This window comes from Neomonachus schauinslandi, chromosome 10 (genome assembly GCF_002201575.2).
Source record: "Neomonachus schauinslandi chromosome 10, ASM220157v2, whole genome shotgun sequence".
NCBI lineage: Eukaryota > Metazoa > Chordata > Mammalia > Carnivora > Phocidae > Neomonachus > Neomonachus schauinslandi.
This window is the reverse complement of record NC_058412.1, coordinates 25,093,063-25,111,043: the sequence shown is the minus strand read 5'-3', so window position 1 is coordinate 25,111,043 and position 17,981 is coordinate 25,093,063. Positions and strand designations below refer to the sequence as shown.

The 17,981-nt window shown below is 46.3% G+C and overlaps 1 protein-coding gene across 1 annotated transcript in view; it reads left to right on the top strand.

Moving 5' to 3' along the window:
* Positions 1-17,981, top strand: part of XDH (xanthine dehydrogenase) — a 57,710-nt gene that overhangs the window by 28,697 nt on the left and 11,032 nt on the right. Inside the window, exons 15-28 of the mRNA XM_021697708.2 lie at positions 37-211; positions 1,730-1,813; positions 3,266-3,435; positions 5,528-5,651; positions 7,311-7,430; positions 7,869-7,965; positions 8,815-8,939; positions 9,261-9,394; positions 9,820-9,907; positions 11,085-11,171; positions 15,197-15,388; positions 15,589-15,734; positions 16,536-16,617; positions 17,174-17,269. Of these exons, the coding sequence (XP_021553383.1) occupies positions 37-211; positions 1,730-1,813; positions 3,266-3,435; positions 5,528-5,651; positions 7,311-7,430; positions 7,869-7,965; positions 8,815-8,939; positions 9,261-9,394; positions 9,820-9,907; positions 11,085-11,171; positions 15,197-15,388; positions 15,589-15,734; positions 16,536-16,617; positions 17,174-17,269 (1,720 nt within the window). The remainder of the gene's footprint in view (positions 1-36; positions 212-1,729; positions 1,814-3,265; positions 3,436-5,527; positions 5,652-7,310; positions 7,431-7,868; positions 7,966-8,814; positions 8,940-9,260; positions 9,395-9,819; positions 9,908-11,084; positions 11,172-15,196; positions 15,389-15,588; positions 15,735-16,535; positions 16,618-17,173; positions 17,270-17,981) is intronic.

Below are 17,981 nucleotides of genomic sequence, written 5' to 3'. Positions count from 1 at the left end.
GATAGGAGCGCTCTCCCACCATCTGCTCTCTGGCAGTTTCTGGAACAAGGAGCTGCTGCAGGACGTGTGTGCAGGCCTGGTGGAGGAGCTGTACCTGTCCCCTGATGCCCCTGGTGGCATGGTGGAGTTCCGGCGGACCCTCACCCTCAGCTTCTTCTTCAAGTTCTACCTGACGGTGCTTCAGAAACTGGGCAAAGGAAACTTGGAAAATGTGAGTGTGGGGGTGGGGGCAAGATAGAGACGCTCTGCAGGATGCGTTTGGGGATTTAAGAAGCCAGTCTGAGTGAGGGAGTACTGTGGACCAGGTGGTAAATTTGCTTCTCCCTTCTGACGTCTAAGCGCAGAGGAGAAAGTACGCGAAGGACGCATAGCCCAGGGAGCCGCATGGAGATGGGAGCCAGCAGGGTGGCTGAGAGGCAGAGCACTGGTCTGGGCATCAGTGACATGGGTTCTGGTTCCTGGCTGAGTCATTACCTCACCTGAGAACCTGAATAGGTCACAACTCTCTCGAACTCTCCCCTGGAAAATCTGCAAAAGGGGGTGGGTAGACCAGATGATCCTTCCAAAGGAGAGCTGATACAGCTGTGGTTTTGTAGTTAGAATGGGAATGTGGAGTGAGATGAGAAGGTAGTCTGTGGAATGGGGATATGAGGTGGGGCTGCTACAGCCAGGGGCCAGTGGTCACTGTGGCGGTGTGTGTTCTGGAGGGGGTGTGGCTGAACGGGAGCCCGTCTCCCCACATTGGTTCATCAAGTGTTTATTTTGTACCTTTTATGTATAACATTGCACTAGGCGCTAGGGGGCAGCCTCGTGTGGGAGAGAACCTGGTCAATAAAGGCCAGCCTAGAGTAACAACTGAGAAGATGCTATGGGGAGCACAAAGGAGAGAAGGCTCCACAGATGTGGGGACAGCTGACTGAAATCCCCCTTTGAAAAACATTTGTAATACTTATTTTCTTCTGATTATAAAAGCAATACACTTATTGTGGAAAACTTTGAAAACACAGAAATGTGTTAAAAGTTAAAATTGAAAATAAAAAAATTAAACATTTTTTGAATGAAAAATATTAAATTAAAAAAAATTTAAATTAACTGTTTTTGAAATTGAAATTTCTCTTCTCTCAGATCCTATAGAAAACCAGTGCTATTATTTTTGCTTATTTCTCTGATTTTTTCCCTACATTTATCTGTCCATCTCTCTGTCATTATGTTTCCTCTCTCTCTCTCTATCTCTCCTTCCGCCCACCTACCTATAGACCTGCCATCTTCCTAGCTTTTGATCTGGAACATATCATTTTTCTAAACAGATTCGGAGGCATGCGGCATATAGAGTTTTATGCCCCCCTTGATTCTGTTGAGATGATACTGTGCACATTTCCCATATCATTAAATATTTCCCACAGAAATGAGGAGGAAGAAGCCTTTCCCAGCAAGCCTGGGGGAGAAAGAGCAGCGTGCATAAATGCAGTAGGGAGGGAAACCATTTGATGTGTTGGAGAAGTACAGACCATGCACCATGCAGGCTGCAGGGGTGGGAGAGGAGCTGAGGCTGATATTAAATACTGAGTTCTCGAGCCCCTGAGCTGATGTTGAGCTAGATCCAGCCAGAACTAGACGGCATGTGAAATGAGGAGATGAGGGGAACAGTTGTAACTTTTACCCCCTGGGGACAACCAAGGGTGGGATCAGTGATAGAGTCATGATCACCATGGTTATCTTGCCTCCACAGAATTGTGCGAAGCTGGACCCCACTGATGCCAGTGCTACGTCACTCTTTCAGAAAGACCCTCCAGCCAATGTCCAGTTCTTCCAAGTGAGTATACATGATGGCTGCCTAATATCATGGGCCCTTGCAGAGCATATCAGATGACGCTAACCATTGGTGAATGACCGACTCGAGTTGGATATAGGTGCTCAAAACTCCTTACTGCTTTGCATAGATATCCAGTGAAGCAAATGGGAATCATATTCATGTTGATGAAGCTTCCCCCTTCCCCCTTCCCTACTTAAATTTCTCTCTTGGGATTACTCTCATCTTCACCTGCTCTTTAAAGAAAAAGAAAAAAATTTTTTTTTTCCATTTTGTCTTTTCTGGTACCTCCGTGGGGCTAGTGTGCAAAGCCAGGCGTTCTCCTGAACATGGATACAAAACAAAACAGCAACTTTTTGAGAAGTACTAGATAAAGGATTAGCTTTTCCTATAAACATTTTGGATTTTGTGGGCCATACAGTCTCTGTTGCAACTCCTCAACTTTGTCATTGTAGCCTAAAAGCAGCCAGAGGTAATACATAAAAGAACGTGTGTGTACCAATAAAGCTTTATTTATAAAAGCAGCCAGTGGGCCAGATTTGACCCACAGGCCACAATTTGTGGACCCCTGCACTAGAGTATGGTGGTCCAAAGTGTGAACTCTGGGGCCTGACTGCCAGGATTTAAATCCAAACTCTGCCATGTCATAACTATAACTTAGGACAGGTCACTTCGTCTCTGTACCTTTTGGACAAGTTACATATGCCTACCTGCAAGTGTGCATAATGATGGCATCTCTTTCATAAGATGGCTCTGAGGATTAAATGTATCAGTACAAGTGAATAGCTTAGATAGCTCCTGCCATGTATTAAACATTCAATAAAATATTAGCCATTATTATTATTACTTTGAAAAAACACAAAACCAGAATTTTATTATAAATACATTTTAGAACATTTTGGAAAGTACAGAAAGATATGAAGAAGAAAACAAAAATCACCCAAGATCTTACCTCCAAGAGAAAATCATTCCATTTTTGTTTACTTCTTTCCGTTTTTTCCTATGCATACATAGACATGTATATACTACATTTATAACATGTATATTTTTGTCCTACAGAATTCAAATGATCATACACACACACACACACAATGTTTTATAGCCTGTTTCTACACCTCACATGAGCATTCTTCTCATTAAAATTCTTCAAAAGTATGTCTTAACAGTTGCATACTATTGTGTTGTATGCATATAGCAGAATCTTTTTACTCCATCCTCAATGAATGGACATAGAGGTTCCTCTTTAGTTATTTATTTTTTGTTCCTGTGTAGAGTGATACTTTGAGTTCCTTTCTAATGAATTCTTATCTGCCTTTCTGTTCCTGTGCCCCTCCTGCCGTCTTCGTCCTCACTCCTCAGGTGTGCTTTGGCTTGAAGCTCTCCGTACTTTCCCTGGGCCTGTAGGGAAACATTGTCCTCCGCAGCTCAGCTTGACTGGTGACCATGTTGTTCCAGGAGGTGCCTGAGGGTCAGTCAGAGGAGGACATGGTGGGCCGGCCCCTGCCCCACCTGGCTGCGGCCATGCAGGCTTCTGGGGAGGCTATGTACTGTGACGACATCCCTCGCTACGAGAATGAGCTGTCCCTCCGGCTGGTCACCAGCACCAAGGCCCATGCCAAGATCACGTGAGTATAGGAAATATTCTCGTCGTGGGGAAGGGCCCTGGGAGGCTCATCCAGGGCCTTCCGGTCTGGAGAGGAACATGGGGACTCTTCTTGAAACCAGCCCGGGGAGGAGCCGGAGGCTTCGGGGGCTCAGTGGTGCCTGGGAGGTTGAGGGGATGATGTTGGAGGTATAGATAGGGGCCCGATGAGGGAAGCCTTGGATGCTGAACCGGGAGATAACACGTGGCCTGAAAAGCAGTGAGGAGCTTTTAACAGGAACAGGTTAGATCTGCACTTTGATGTTGGGCTAAACGTCAATGCCGAATTTCAGGAGGACTTGAGTCAGTATTAAGGGGAAGTGCATGGCCTTAGAGATTGTGTCCCTGCTCCGGCGCTTTGCCACCGAGACGTTGGCCTGCATGCTTAAGCTCTCAGTTTCCCCATTCACAATAGGATGTTTTCATGAGGATCAGTGATGGAGTCCACAAAGGACCTAGCAGAGAATAATCACTTGTACCTGTTTGTTGAACTTGGAGAACCCAAATGACAAGAATGGCCGCCTCTATGATAATAACAATAATACCCAATGCTCATAGGGCACTTAATATTTGCTGCAGCTTGGTTTAAAGCATTTTCCACAGATTGGCACATTTACTACTCTCAGCAACCCTATCGGCAGGTCCCGTTATCCCCATGTTCCAGATAAGGAGACAGGCACAAACACGGTCAGTTACCTGCCCCGCGTCCCAGAGTCGGCGGCAAAGCCAGAGTTTGAAAGCAGGCAGCACTGGCCGCTGGATGCTCAGGCCAGAAGCTGACTGTGATTTGTGCGTGGGCATTAGACGCAGAGCCTGCTGAACGGAGAAACCCTCCTTGGGTCCCACCCCTGCAGGGATTAGCAACCCAGTCTCTTCAGAGTCACTGGTTTTTCCTCTGCTGCTCCCAGCCACCTGGAGACAGGCTCTGGGAATGGTAACATGGACACAGATAAAACCTAACAGATAAGTAAACCCCTCCAGCTCTCTGAGAAAAAAAAAGAAAAAAAAAAGTTTAAGAAGATACGGTTGCCTGCTTTAGGGTAAATTCATTTGCCTTTGTCCTTGTCTTGAGCTCATACTGACCTCACTGACCACGATCCACATTGTCTATATTCAGAGAACTTTGCTCCACCAGAGCGGTGTGTGAATGAATATAGTAGGAGGACGGGGGACTCTGTAGCAACTGCAAAGATCCGGGCTTTCCTGGCTGTGTGTACGTGGAGGGCAGTAAGGTATAGCGGAAGTGGACCTGGCTTGGGCTTTTTTGTAACCTAACCTCATGCCTAACCCCAGCAATGCTGCTCTCTGGCTGGGTGACTTTGGATAAGCCACTTAATTTCCCCGAGCTGAGGTTCCCCAAATGTAACCTGGGAATAATGACAATGACTTTCTGGGGGCTGTGATGTGGCTTGCCCATTTGGAAGTTGGTTGGTACTCAGAATAGTTTCCATACTTTTCTCTGAGGTGCCTCTGTGCTATTTCCCCATGGGGGCCCGGGCCAGAGTGAGCAGTACATAGTTGTGACTGTTATAAGTGATGCAGTCTCCAGGCATTCTCCCTCTCAGGACTGCTGAGGGCCGGGGTGCCCTGCCGTTCTGGGATAGCTCCATGAAGGTGAGGAGAGAAATTTGGCTGTGTGACGATGTTCAGGGCCATTTGATCAGTGGTGCAGCAAGGGCCCCAACATGCTGATTCAGTGTGGGAATTAGCTGTGATGTGGGTTTGAGCTGGAGCTTTCAAGAGTCGATGCTACTCACTGTGATTCAGTTCCCTCACAGAGGGTCCATGGGGACGGGCTGTCCTGTTCGTCTTCCATCCCCCACAGCACTCAGCATGGTGGCCTTCATAGGGGAAGCATTCAATCAGCATTTGCAGAATAGGATAGGGTAGGATAGGATAGGATAAGATAGGATATAGAATATAGGATAGGATAGAATAGAACAGACTAGAAGTGGAGAAAGGAGGAATTCAAGTGGAGGAAAAACCATCAGTGTGAGGACAGAGGTATCCAGTGGGGTGGTGGGTCTTTTGCTCTGGTTTCCTGCCTGGGCCCCTCACTGTGCTCATTCTTGCAGGTGCATAGATATTTCAGAAGCTCAGAAGGTGCCAGGGTTTGTTTGCTTTATCTCTGCTGAGGATGTTCCTGGAAGTAATAAAACAGGAATTTTTAATGATGAAACAGTCTTTGCAAAGGATGAGGTAGGTCTTGGATTTTTTTCAGATATGAAGTTAGTGGAATGAATGCTTGAGTTTTAATTTATGCTCATGCCTCCAAATCCCTAATCTTGAAAAGATTCCATATTTGCACATACTGCGGCCATCATCCGATTGGCCAGGGTGCAGGACAATCGGTATAGGGACGGAGTCTGTCTGGTGGCACTTTAAACTTTCACTTAGTGTTTACTTGTTTATTTAACTGATGGTTGCTAATTGCACATAGTAGGATGAGTCCCAGCCAAAGTGACATTAAAACAAGACTGGTGATTGTTTTTGAACTACCAGTTATGTTCTTAGGGGTTTGATGTTAAGTTCCTTTATTAAAGAAAATAAAAATGTGGCAAACAAACTAACCAGAATAGAAATCACAATACCATCACTATGTGTATTGATAATTCACTTATATGAAAGTTCATCTATTGATATACAGAGTTCTGACACACACACACACACACACACACTTTCCAAACATTCAAAATGGCGGCTACGAAAACTTCTAGGATAGTTCTCAGTCACTTTACGATTCCAGTACAGATCAAATGCAATTTGGAGATGAGCAGGTGTTGCTGAAGGGCAAATTCACTTTCTTATTAATGTGCAAGTGAAGGAGAGCAATCAAAAACTACAACCATGAGACACAAGAACTCCATCTGACAGAAGAACAAATTACTTTTACAAACTTCAAGAGCCTCTAAGACCACTGCTAGTATTATGGGTAGTGAGAATCAGCCAAGTATAACCACCACAGCCCTAATCAATTAAGTCAACAACTTAACTGGGTCCTCAAGAGATAACAATCAGAGACAGTATGGGTTTCTAGTGTCAGAAACCTCATATTCCAAAGTGATGAATTGGACAATTTTTTTTTTTTTTTTTTGGTTTATATTTTGGGGAATGTTGGAAGAAAATTACCTGTGAAGGAATTGAATCATTAAGTAATGAGAAAATGACAATCCTTATTCTATAAATCTAACAAAAAACTGGTTTATGGGTCATCCAGTCTAAGAACCAGCATTTGGAAACTACTGCTTCTCGGCATCTAGATGAAGTATAAGACATGAGTACTGCCTTTGAGAAGCTTTTGGTGTAAATCTGGAAACAAGATAAAAGAGAGTGGGGTGGCAGAAGAGAATGAAACTGGAAGTTGGTGCTAAGATTTAGTCGCGGTCTAGCAATGTGCCAAGGCAAGATTGTCATCTTGCCTTCTGGGTCTGCATCTCTTTCCCCTAAGAACAAGGGTGCTGGAGTGGATCTGAGTCAACAGAGAGACTTCATGCTGCCATACCTCCCGTTCTGCTGCTCATGACATGACTAATCAATTGCCACATTTTATCCTGGGCAACTTCTCAACAATCTGCCAGTAGTAAATCATCAGAATTGGTCTTTGAGATGAAGTGAGTTTACCATCCTGATACTAGTGATCTCCAAGTCCTATTCCAATTCCACTGATTCTAAACACTTATAAAGAAGCACATAATCCCAAATAGTAGGACAAAGACATGAAAAGACTCCAGGGCATTCCTGAAAGGTACCTTAAGGAAACTGTGGGGGCAAAGACTTCCTTTGCCTTTTGAACAATCCAAAATAATTTGCTTCGTGAAGAACACGTGATATTCTTTAACAGTCTGGCTCTGTTCCCAGGTGACCTGTGTTGGGCACATCATTGGCGCTGTGGTCACCGACACCCCAGAACACGCACAGAGAGCTGCTCAAGGGGTGAAAATCACCTATGAAGAACTTCCTGCCATTATCACAATTGAGGTAATTGAGAAAGGGCCACATGGAAATGGGTGAGCTCCCTGCGCCTGGAGGCACCTTTACTGGGATCCTTTAGGGAGGATTTTTAAATCTCTTCCAGTCCCAGGATTGTGTGGTCTTCCGAAACCTTCCCCATCATGGTCCCAGACTCAGTCCACTAGTGGCCAAATTAGGTTCCTCCTTCCCAATGCCAGCTCCCATTGGTTCCCTGAGGGACCCCACTTTTCCTCAAGATTCAAGGTTGTCCACCTATCTCTGAGGAAATGGAGGAATGCAACCCCCTGGGCCACACACAAGCTTACTTTAAGTCTGTGTAAGACATTTGTAGAGATGTCTGTGTGAGAAGAGAGAGGGAGTTCCAGCAGCTTCTCTTCCCAGGTCAAAAACGACCTTCCTTCTCCTCTGAAAGTCCACTCACTGAAGCCTCTTTCTGGTCCTCAGGATGCTATAAAAAACAACTCCTTTCATGGGTCTGAGCTGAAGATTGGGAAAGGAGACCTCATGAAGGGATTTTCGGAAGCAGACAATATTGTTTCAGGTACAGCCGGTACCATGGGGTCCCAGGCACGAGTTGGCCCTGGTTTATGAATTAAATTCAAGGGCTGGACCTTGAGTCCTAGAGCAGGGGAGTGAATTTTTACCAGAAGAGTCCTCCTGACATTTGTAACCAAATAGTAGACAGTTGGCAGGGAACGACCCTCTGTCATCTTCATCTCTGCCCTCCAGTCTCTAGGCTAGATTAGACCTAAGGGATTCTTGGGAACTGGTAGTATGTCGAATTTGGAAGACTGTCCAGGGAAGGTAGCGGCCACAGATCCTGGCCCCCCACTGTGGGCCCGCAGGCAGTCCTCACCCATCTGCAGCCAGGGCTCTCCCCCTCTCCCCCTCCTCTGCCCTCCCCCCCTCCTTTCCCACCCCCACACCATGGAGTTAGGCCTCTAGCTCCCACACAGCGCAGGGCTGCCGACCAGACCCCTTCTGGAATTGTCACCTACACGGTCCCTCGTGCACTGCTAAGTCTCTGCTGAGCCAGCTTTCCAGTTGGCCGGATACCTTCAGTTTCAGAAGATGATCTCATTTTCAGCTTTTCAGTCACATCTGTTAATTCCTTCTTTACCTTTCCCAAAATTTTACAATAATAGTTTAAAAGTCTTTAATGTTTGCAGTGAAAGAAAGCGTCATGCGTGCTGCATTTTGGTATCATTCTGGTTTCTTTGTTGGGGTGGGGGATTCGGCTCCCAGATGGCTAAGGCTTTGAGACCCTTTCCACCCATGTTGGGAACCTGGAGGTGACCTGTGAGCGGTTGGTTCCTGCCCAGGGCCCAGGGCGAGCATGATCTCCTTGAGCAAACTCAGGATCACTGTGGGGGTCTTGTTGCTCCCCCAGGCGAGGTGCACGTTGGTGGCCAAGAGCACTTCTACCTGGAGACTCACTGTACCATCGCTGTCCCGAAAGGCGAGCAGGGGGAGATGGAGCTCTTTGTGTCTACACAGAACACCATGAAGACCCAGGTAGGCGTCCTGTGGGTCAGCTCCGGGGCCCGGGGAGGACACTGGGGAGTGTGGTAGACTAGGCATGGCAGTGTGGGACATGGGGAAAGGGAGATCTGGGCTGGGCCAGAAGGGGATTTGAGGGTCTGGAGTGCTGGATCCCAACACCAGCAGCTCAATGGCTGCCTGGGTATGTAGGGGGAGGGGGAGCTTCTGGAATCAAGGAAAGTCTCCATATTCACAGCAGTAATTAGGCTCATGGATGTCGGACAGGCTCCAGCTCAGGCCTGAAGTAAGTCCAGATGATACATTCAGTGCAAGTAATTTTTCTTTTGTCCACAGAGCTTTGTTGCAAACATGTTGGGGGTTCCAGCAAACCGGATTTTGGTCCGAGTGAAGAGAATCGGAGGAGGTTTTGGAGGGAAAGAGACCCGGAGCACTGTGGTATCCACAGCAGTGGCCCTGGCTGCACACAAGTGAGTCCTCCCTGCCAGTTCCTGGGAAGGAGAATAGGCTGCCTCTGCCAGGAAGGCTTTCTGGATTTCCCCCTTTAAGAAGTAGATTCCCCTTGCTTTGAATTTTCCCAGCCTTCTGTTTTTAGAGCTCTTGGGCATTGGGATGAGGGTAATACCCTGTTTCTTTGTGTTCCACGCATGGATCGTGTCTTGTCTTCCCTATCTGGCTGTGAGGGCCCTGCGGGGCCAGGACACACCTCACATCCTTCTATTCCCTGCCTTGTCCAGCACGGTGCCTACACAGCTAGACAGCAAGGCAGCCAAGCACAGGTCTGCATGTGCCAGGTGGAAAGAGAATTGTCCTGTGCTGTTTTCATCCCTGGGACTGACAAGAATGGGCCATTGCAGAGGCTCCCGGGGTTCTAACCCTCTGATGCCTCCCTCAGGACTGGCCGCCCTGTGCGCTGCATGCTGGATCGTGATGAGGACATGCTGATAACTGGTGGCAGACATCCCTTCTTGGCCAAATACAAGGTTCCAGATGTCGGCAGCTATGCAGGGGATGGGAGGGACAGTGCCATCTCACTGGGAAAGCTGGGGATGAAGGTCCAGGGATCCTGGGACATATTCTTAACATTTTTCATGACTACCTGTAGAAGTTCAAAGAAGAAATAGCCACGAGAAAAATTCAAATTGGCCAACAGCAACATAGAGGGGTGATGCTGGCTGGCCACCTCCCAAGTGATGTCCCAGTGTGGTATCTATACCTTTTGTGAATTTGCTCTGGTCCATATCTGGTCTTTGTCCACTCAGGCTGAGAAGCATGACTTTTCAGCAGCCCGGGGGTAAATCCATCCTGCAGAATGTTCTAATGTTCATGTGTTCACTGCCTGATATAAAAACCAGAACGACTGCTTAGTGCTTAGTAATTTACAATGAGAAATGAAACTGCCCAGGGTCTGGACAGGCCCAAGTTGTTAGGGTGGGCACCTGCCCCATCAGACCGTGTATGGCTGGTCACTGCCAGTTCCTCTGTGGGATGGTCCCTTTTCTGGGTCCCTTTGGATTACTATGCATCCTGTCCCTCTAAACACGAGCATAACCTGCCAGATCCCAGTCTGGGAGTCCTCTCCATGAGCTGGCGTTGAACATCTCCCCTTTGACCTCTTCTGATTTTGTTTCATGATTGAACTCCCCCAAAGGGATCATATTTCCCTTATTCCCAAATTCATTTGGGCCCAAAGAAAGGAACTCGGTCTCCTGAGTCCCAGTTCCTCACTTATGGAATGGCCTGTAAAGTTTGTTCTGATGGCCACATAATGTCAGGGATATGAAAGCACATTCATGCTTGTTTGGGGGGTAACTTGGTGTCTGCTGGCCAAATGCTGTAAGGGATGTCTCCAGTATCTTTCTCAGTTTTTCTGCCCAGCCCTCCCCTCTCTGCCTCCTCACTCCCTCTCACACAACCAGAAGCCAGGAGTAGGTAGGAGGAAGGAGGAGTGTGGGGAGAAGGTGTGTCCAGGGTTGAGGAGCCATGGAACGTCACTGGAGAGATGTTAGTTCCTCTCTGCTTCACCTGTTAAGCTCTGGTGACCTCGTTTTCATGGTGTGATGTCTTATTCTTTCTGCTTCCTCCAGGTAGCATAGGTGGGAGGGGATGACTCGGGTTAGCAGAGGAAGGGCACTGGTGAGAAACCCCTCTCCTCAACAGGTTGGCTTCATGAAGGATGGGAAGGTGGTGGCTTTGAAGGTGGAGCACTACAGCAATGCGGGGAACACCTTGGATCTCTCCCAGAGTGTAAGTACAAGGCACCCCTGCATCCCGGCGGGGGGGGTGACTGGGAGGTCAAGGGCGGGCCCCACAGCCATCCTGGCATGGGCCTCCTCAGTTCCTGCCTGTTACTGTGGTAGTAGCCTCCTCATTGGTCCCCATCCTCAGGTTCTCCACCCTTGGCTCATCTCTAAAGCACAAAGATAATCATATTACTTTCCTGATTGGAAACCCTTCCTGCTTTTTCAAGATACTTTGCCAAACAAGCAAAGTTAGTTACAAAACTTGATGCATAGTCTGGTGATATTGCATGTATGTATATGTAAAATTAACATATGCCTCTATTATATATATATATAATGATATGCATGGAAGATTCCAAAAGAACATACACTAAACAATGATTGGGTGGGACAAAGGGGGGGGGGCACTCACTGTCATTTCCTATATAATACATTTTTGTAATGTTTGAATTTTCAGTAATGAATTGAATTTCTTTTTTTTGGTAACAGTTTCATTGAAGTATAGTTTATACACCATAAAATTCACCCATTTGAAGTATATAATTTAATGGTTTTTAGTAAATTTAAAGAGTCATGCAACCATTATCATGATCTAGTTTTCAAACATTTTCATCACTTCAAAGTGATCTCTTGCAGTTGCTCCTGTTCTCACCCCCACCCAACCCCAGGCCTAGACACCCACCAGTCTACTTTCTGTCTTTATAGATTTTCCTCCTGTAGTTGATTCATATAAACAGACTCATATACTATGTAATTTTTTGTGTCTGGTTTTTTATCTCAGATTAAAGTTTTTAGGTTCATCCATGTTATAGTATGCGTTAGTCCTTCATTCTTTTCTGTTGATAATATTTCATCATATGGATAGACCATATTTTGTTTTCCATTCACCACTTGATGAGCATTTGAGTTGTTTCCAGTGTTTAGCCTTTATGGATAAAGGCTATTTATTTATTTATTTTTTAAAGATTTTATTCATTTGAGAGTGTGAGAGAGAAAGCATAAGCAGGGGAGAGAGAGAGAAGCAGGCTCCCTGCTGAGCTGGGAGCCCGAGGTGGGACTCGATCCCAGGACCCTGGGACCATGACCCGAGCCGAAGGCAGCCGCCTAATGACTGAGCCACCCAGGCGCCCCTCCTTTGAGTCTTTTTTTTTTTTTTTAAAGATTTTATTTATTTATTTGAGAGAGAGAGAGAATGAGAGAGAGCACATGAGAGGGGGGAGGGTCAGAGGGAGAAGCAGACTCCCTGCCGAGCAGGGAGCCCGATGCGGGACTCGATCCAGGGACTCTAGCTAGGATCATGACCTGAGCCGAAGGCAGTCGCTTAACGACTGAGCCACCCAGGCGGCCCCCTCCTTTGAGTCTTATGTAGACATGTATTTTTGTTAATTTTGAAAGTTAACAGTTACCTTTGTGATACTACTTTTTATAATTTTTTAAAAGTCTTAATTTTATAACCATATTAGTTATATATGCATAGATTCTTCTTGTAACAATAAGTCACATTTCAGGAAAAACAGAAGTTCCCATGAATCCACACCCCCTGTGCCTCTCTTCTTTGCTAGGGGCTAACTGGCTCAATTAGAAAACTTCACACTTCAGATCTAGTGTGAAAACGTCTCAAAAAAAAGAAACACATTTAGCATTCTCACCATTTGCAACACATGCCTCTTGGTGTTGTAGGAAAAATCAGGTTGAAAAAGATACAGTGCTTGTCCCCAAAGATCTTAGAAGCTTTTAAATTCAATCCAGCAAACATTTATTGAGTGCCTAGAGTGGCAACATAAAGAAGAATATACGGCATTGTTTCTGCCCTCAGGAAGTTCACAGTGTGGCGGGGGAGACAGATAATAAAAGACAAAATGAAATAGAAGTACAAGTTGATAGAGTGCTAAGGGAAAGCAAAAGTGGAATTAATTGAGACATACTAAAAGCATCTAGGATGCCTAAGACTGAAATAACCAAAGACACAAAAAGCAACCTGTGGGAAAGAGAGTCTATACACAGGGAAGTAAACCAAACCCCAAATGAAACAAACAAATAAAAGCTGCCATTGGTCTCATCAGAGAGATGAATTATTATACCTTCAAGAAAGAATAGGATGCCATAAAAATGGAACAGTCAGAGAATAAAAATGAACTCTGGTGAATTAAAACTCTGAAAGCAGAAGGGTTGGAAGAAACTTGAGCAAATCTCCCCAAGTAAAGACAAAAAATATGGAAAAATAGGAGAGAAGATACTACAAAATTCAAGGACCCGTCCAGGAGATCCAAATAATCAAAGTTTCAGAGAGAAAGAATGGAAACAAGAAAGAGGAGGAAACTGTCAGGAAGTGACTCAGGAAATCCCCCCAAACTGATGGGCATACATTTTGAGATTAAAAGAGCCTGTCCAGTAACCAGCACAATGAAGGAAAATAGACCTATGCTAAGTTACATCATTGGTAACTTTGAGAAACCTGGGGATAAAGAAGATTTTACAATTTTCAGGAAGGAGAAAAGCAGAACTGTTTCCAAGAATTGGAAGGATATTGATTGGATTTGTCAATACTGGAGAGCTAGGATGTGCCAGTAAAATGCCTTCAGAATGCTGAGGGAAACTGGAAGACCTATTTCCAACCTAGAATCCTATATATGGCCGAATCATTAAGGATGAGAGTTTCAGAAAGACATTTCAGGCATGCAAGTCTCAAAAATGTTCCTCTCTACACACTTTTTTTTTTTTGAGAAGATATTCAAAGATGTACTCCAACAAAATAAGGGTGTATGACTAGGAAAGGGGAAGATATGGGTTCCAGGAAGGGGAGATTCAATATGGAGAGAGGCAAAGACAATCTGGGATGAATGTGAGAGGAAGATCCCAAGGTAACAGCTGAACAGTGGGTCTAATGGGCTGCCCGTTGAAATTGGAGTCGACCAGAAGGCTCCAGGAACAATTTCTTTAAAAAGATAAGGCTGCTAGAAAGTCTAAAGTGTTCAAACATCTTGAGAGCAGATTTCTAGCACTGGGGAAAACTTTAAGTTGATTAGTAATAATTGCATAGAAAACTAAGAAAATTAAAAAGTAAAGATAATTGTTAACTCCAGGGGGGGGAGAAATGTTATCAAGAAAGAAGTAATCATAGTATAACTATGTGGTTCAGCTGTCAGTAATGTTTACGGATGATATCAAACTGACTATTGATCAGATCCAAATAGAACTATATGGGGAGGACGGGGGACAGGAAGGTGATGTATTTTCAGGGGAAGGGGATTAGGCGGGAATGAAATCCCCCTTTTCTGTAACAAGAAAACAGTCTAAGCATCTACAGCTGAAAACATCAAGAAGTTTCAGTGTAAGGCATTATTTAGAGATGTGGAAGTTAATGTAAAGAGCTGCTAAAGAATGAGCTAGGAGAATTGTAAGTGGAGTAGAAAGAAGGAAAGTGGGGGTTGCTGTTTTGCATAACACAAACTTACAGAAATATTTGACTCTTGAAACTGTTTGCCATACAACTCTAATGGGAATACGAACTACTTTAAAATTAATTCATAAGATCACCTATTTTTTTTGGAATAGGCAAGTGATCAATCCTAACTGGAGAGTTTGGGAAGGGCTTCCCCAGGGAGGAGCTGAATGAGGATGTTAGGTAGTAGGTGGGTAAGGTGAGGAGAGGCATACCAGGTAAGAGGAACATATGTATAGTCAGAGGATAAAGAATACACTGGGGGAAGGTCATAAAGAGTCTTGAATTCCATGCTGAGAGATATACAGACTTCATTCCAAAGAGAGTAAGGGGCATTTTTAAGCAAGTGGTTGAGCTGAGATGACCTTATATTTTCGTTTGAGGAGTAGGTTAGAGGATGGAGAGACACAGAGGCTGGGAGCCCAGTCAGGAGTCCTGGGTTGCATACCAGGGAAGAAGTAACTTGGGCCTGAGGGGCCAAGCAGGGCTGGGGAAGACAGAGAGGGTGCAGCCCTTGAAGTCCTTTTTTTGAGGAGCCAATGACATTGGCGCACTCTTCTCTCCCATTTTGGTTTCTTCTGCTCCAGATAATGGAACGAGCCCTATTCCACATGGACAACTGTTACAAAATCCCCAACATCCTGGGCACTGGGCGGCTCTGTAAGACCAACCTGCCCTCCAACACAGCCTTCCGGGGCTTTGGGGGGCCCCAGGGGATGCTCATTGCCGAGTATTGGATGAGTGAAGTCGCTCTGACCTGCGGGCTGCCTGCAGAGGAAGTGAGTCAGCCGGGAGTTTGGTGGCGCGGGTCAGAGGGGTTAACCTACTTTGAGGGGACAGTGGCTTTGTGTCTTGGGCATCTCCCAGGGGGGCAGAGGAGAGGCAGGTGCTGTGGAGGGGGTCAGAAGCTTAACTTGAGGTTGTACCCCTTCATCCCTTGCCACCAGCGAGCCCTCAGTGTCTCTCTCTCCTTGCAAAGGTGCGGAGGAAAAACCTGTATAAGGAAGGGGACCTGACACACTTCAACCAGAAGCTTGAGGCGTTCACCTTGTCCAGGTGCTGGGATGAGTGCCTCGCAAGCTCTCAGTATCACGCCCGGAGGAGTGAGATTGACAAGTTCAATGAGTAAGCACGGGGAGGGGAGGAGTCCAGTGTTCTGGTGCTCTCTCAGGTCTCCTATTCTGCAGCCTCTTTGCTGAACTCAGAATACCAGGCTAAGAATTTAACAGATAACTTGTGGGAGTGCTGAGTGCTGCCCCTTTTGTAGCCATCTCTTTAAGATTCTGAAATGATGTTGAGCCTGGGAGCAGATAGGCTTCCAGCCTGCCCTCAGCATCATAGCCCATCAGTATGGTTCGTCTTTATGCATTTGTCCACCTTAGGGGTACACTGGCCCAGAACTCAGAACACCACAGTTATATGTCTGCCTCTGACATGAATCTATAAATGTGACCTTGCCACATTTATGTCACTCCATCAGCTTGGGCCTCAGTTTCAACATCTGCACAATGGGGATAATGACACTGGCTCTGTTTCCTCACTGACTTACCCAGAAAACCAGGTAGAAAGCGCCAAGGAAGTGTTACCAGTATCATCACTGAGCACAGTTCATCCTGGGACAGTCACAGTCCGAGATCACCAGGGCACCCTGACCCCATCTCAACTCCACTCTGGGGGGAAGTGACAATACTTTGAAGTCCAGGCTCTCAGGGGTGGGCCCTGCTTCAGCTGTGCGGAAGGACCCAGAACCCAAATCCGACTTTTCTCATTTGGTTTACCTAAGTGGGGCATAACTCAGTTATGATAAGTACTATGTGGGCAGCTCCAAGGATGCCTTGTTCCAATTTTGCAAAGATGTTGTCTGAAACTATGAGCTGACACAAACATGATAGAGAAGGTTCTATGAGAATCTCCCTTTTTCTCCAGGGAGAATTGTTGGAAGAAGAGAGGATTGTGCATCATTCCTACCAAGTTTGGAATAAGCTTCAGTATTCCTTTTCTGAACCAGGTAATTACTTTTTATAGTTTTGTCCCTCTCCACTGGGCTGGGGCCCCATTTCCCCTCTGTCTGCAGTATTGCAAGGGAAGGGCCATTGTCCCTGGTAACAGAGCTGAGTGGAAGGGCTCTCTGCTGTTTAAATGAAGTTGAACTTGCATATTCCTGTTTGTCCAGAATGTCATAGGTCAGTGAGGGCAGCATGGGACTCAGAGATCTGGGGTCAACTTCTAGTTCTTACTCTTCCTGGTTGTAGGGCCACAGACAGCTACTCTGCCTTTCTGATCCTATGGCTTCATCCGTAGAGTGAACACAAAGACATTTATTTGACCTCTTTCCTTCTGGGGATGGGAGATACACGTAGAGAAATAGGAAAATGTTCACAAACTGTTGAATGGCTACATCATTAAATCCCAAGATTTATACCGCTTCAGTTTTCATCTGAGATTTCTATCCAAAATGCTGCCACTGGTTTTCTTCCTCCTGGGCTCCAGCACCGTTGGTCCCAAGCCTCAAGTTGAGTTAGGATTTACCGAATTTTGTGTTTGGTGTCCTTGTTTTCCCTTAGGCAGGAGCCCTGATTCATGTGTATACAGATGGCTCCGTGCTGCTGGCCCATGGGGGCATGGAGATGGGCCAAGGCCTGCACACCAAGATGATCCAGGTGAGCAACCTGGAGACTGGGAGCCCTCTCTGGCCCTGTGGCTTCCAGGGGAGGGAGGGTGTGGTGAGATGCTGGGCCGCGGCGCACAGCAGAAGGAGAAGCAGGCCCCAGCTCTGGCCCAGGCTCTGCCGACATGAGGTCATGGGCAAGTCTTCTCCCCTCCTGGCCTCTGTTTCCTCATCTGTGCAAAGGGGTTGACCAGGTGACCCCTGAGGTCACTTCCGTTGCCAACATTCTAGGGCTCTGTGATTGTGTTGGTTTGCAAGCTCCTGGGGGAGCTTCCCGGGTGTGATCGGACACTGGTCCCTTTACTCAGAGACAGAAAAAAGAGGCCCAGGTTGGCAGGTCACAGTTTTAATAAGCAAAAGGAACTTACAGAAGAGACTTGCCTTGGGTGGTGGCAAGATGAATGATCCCCACGCCTGCCCACCGAGTCTTAAAAGGTCATAGAGAGAGAGGCCTTAACTGGGTTTAGTTAAGGTCCTGTGCAGGTGTGCTCAACCCCACATCATCGTCCTTGGAGGCCGTGTCCTTGGAGTAGCCTTTGGGAGCAGGAAAGGCAAGCGGAACCCATATTCCAAGGACAGGGGAAGGGGTGAGGAGCCTCCGATCCCCCAGGTCCAGCTCAAGGGTCAACTGGGGGTCACATCTTTTGGATGCCCTTCCCTAACAGTGTATAAGTGGGTGTGTTGTGGGTAAAAAGGTAGCCAGT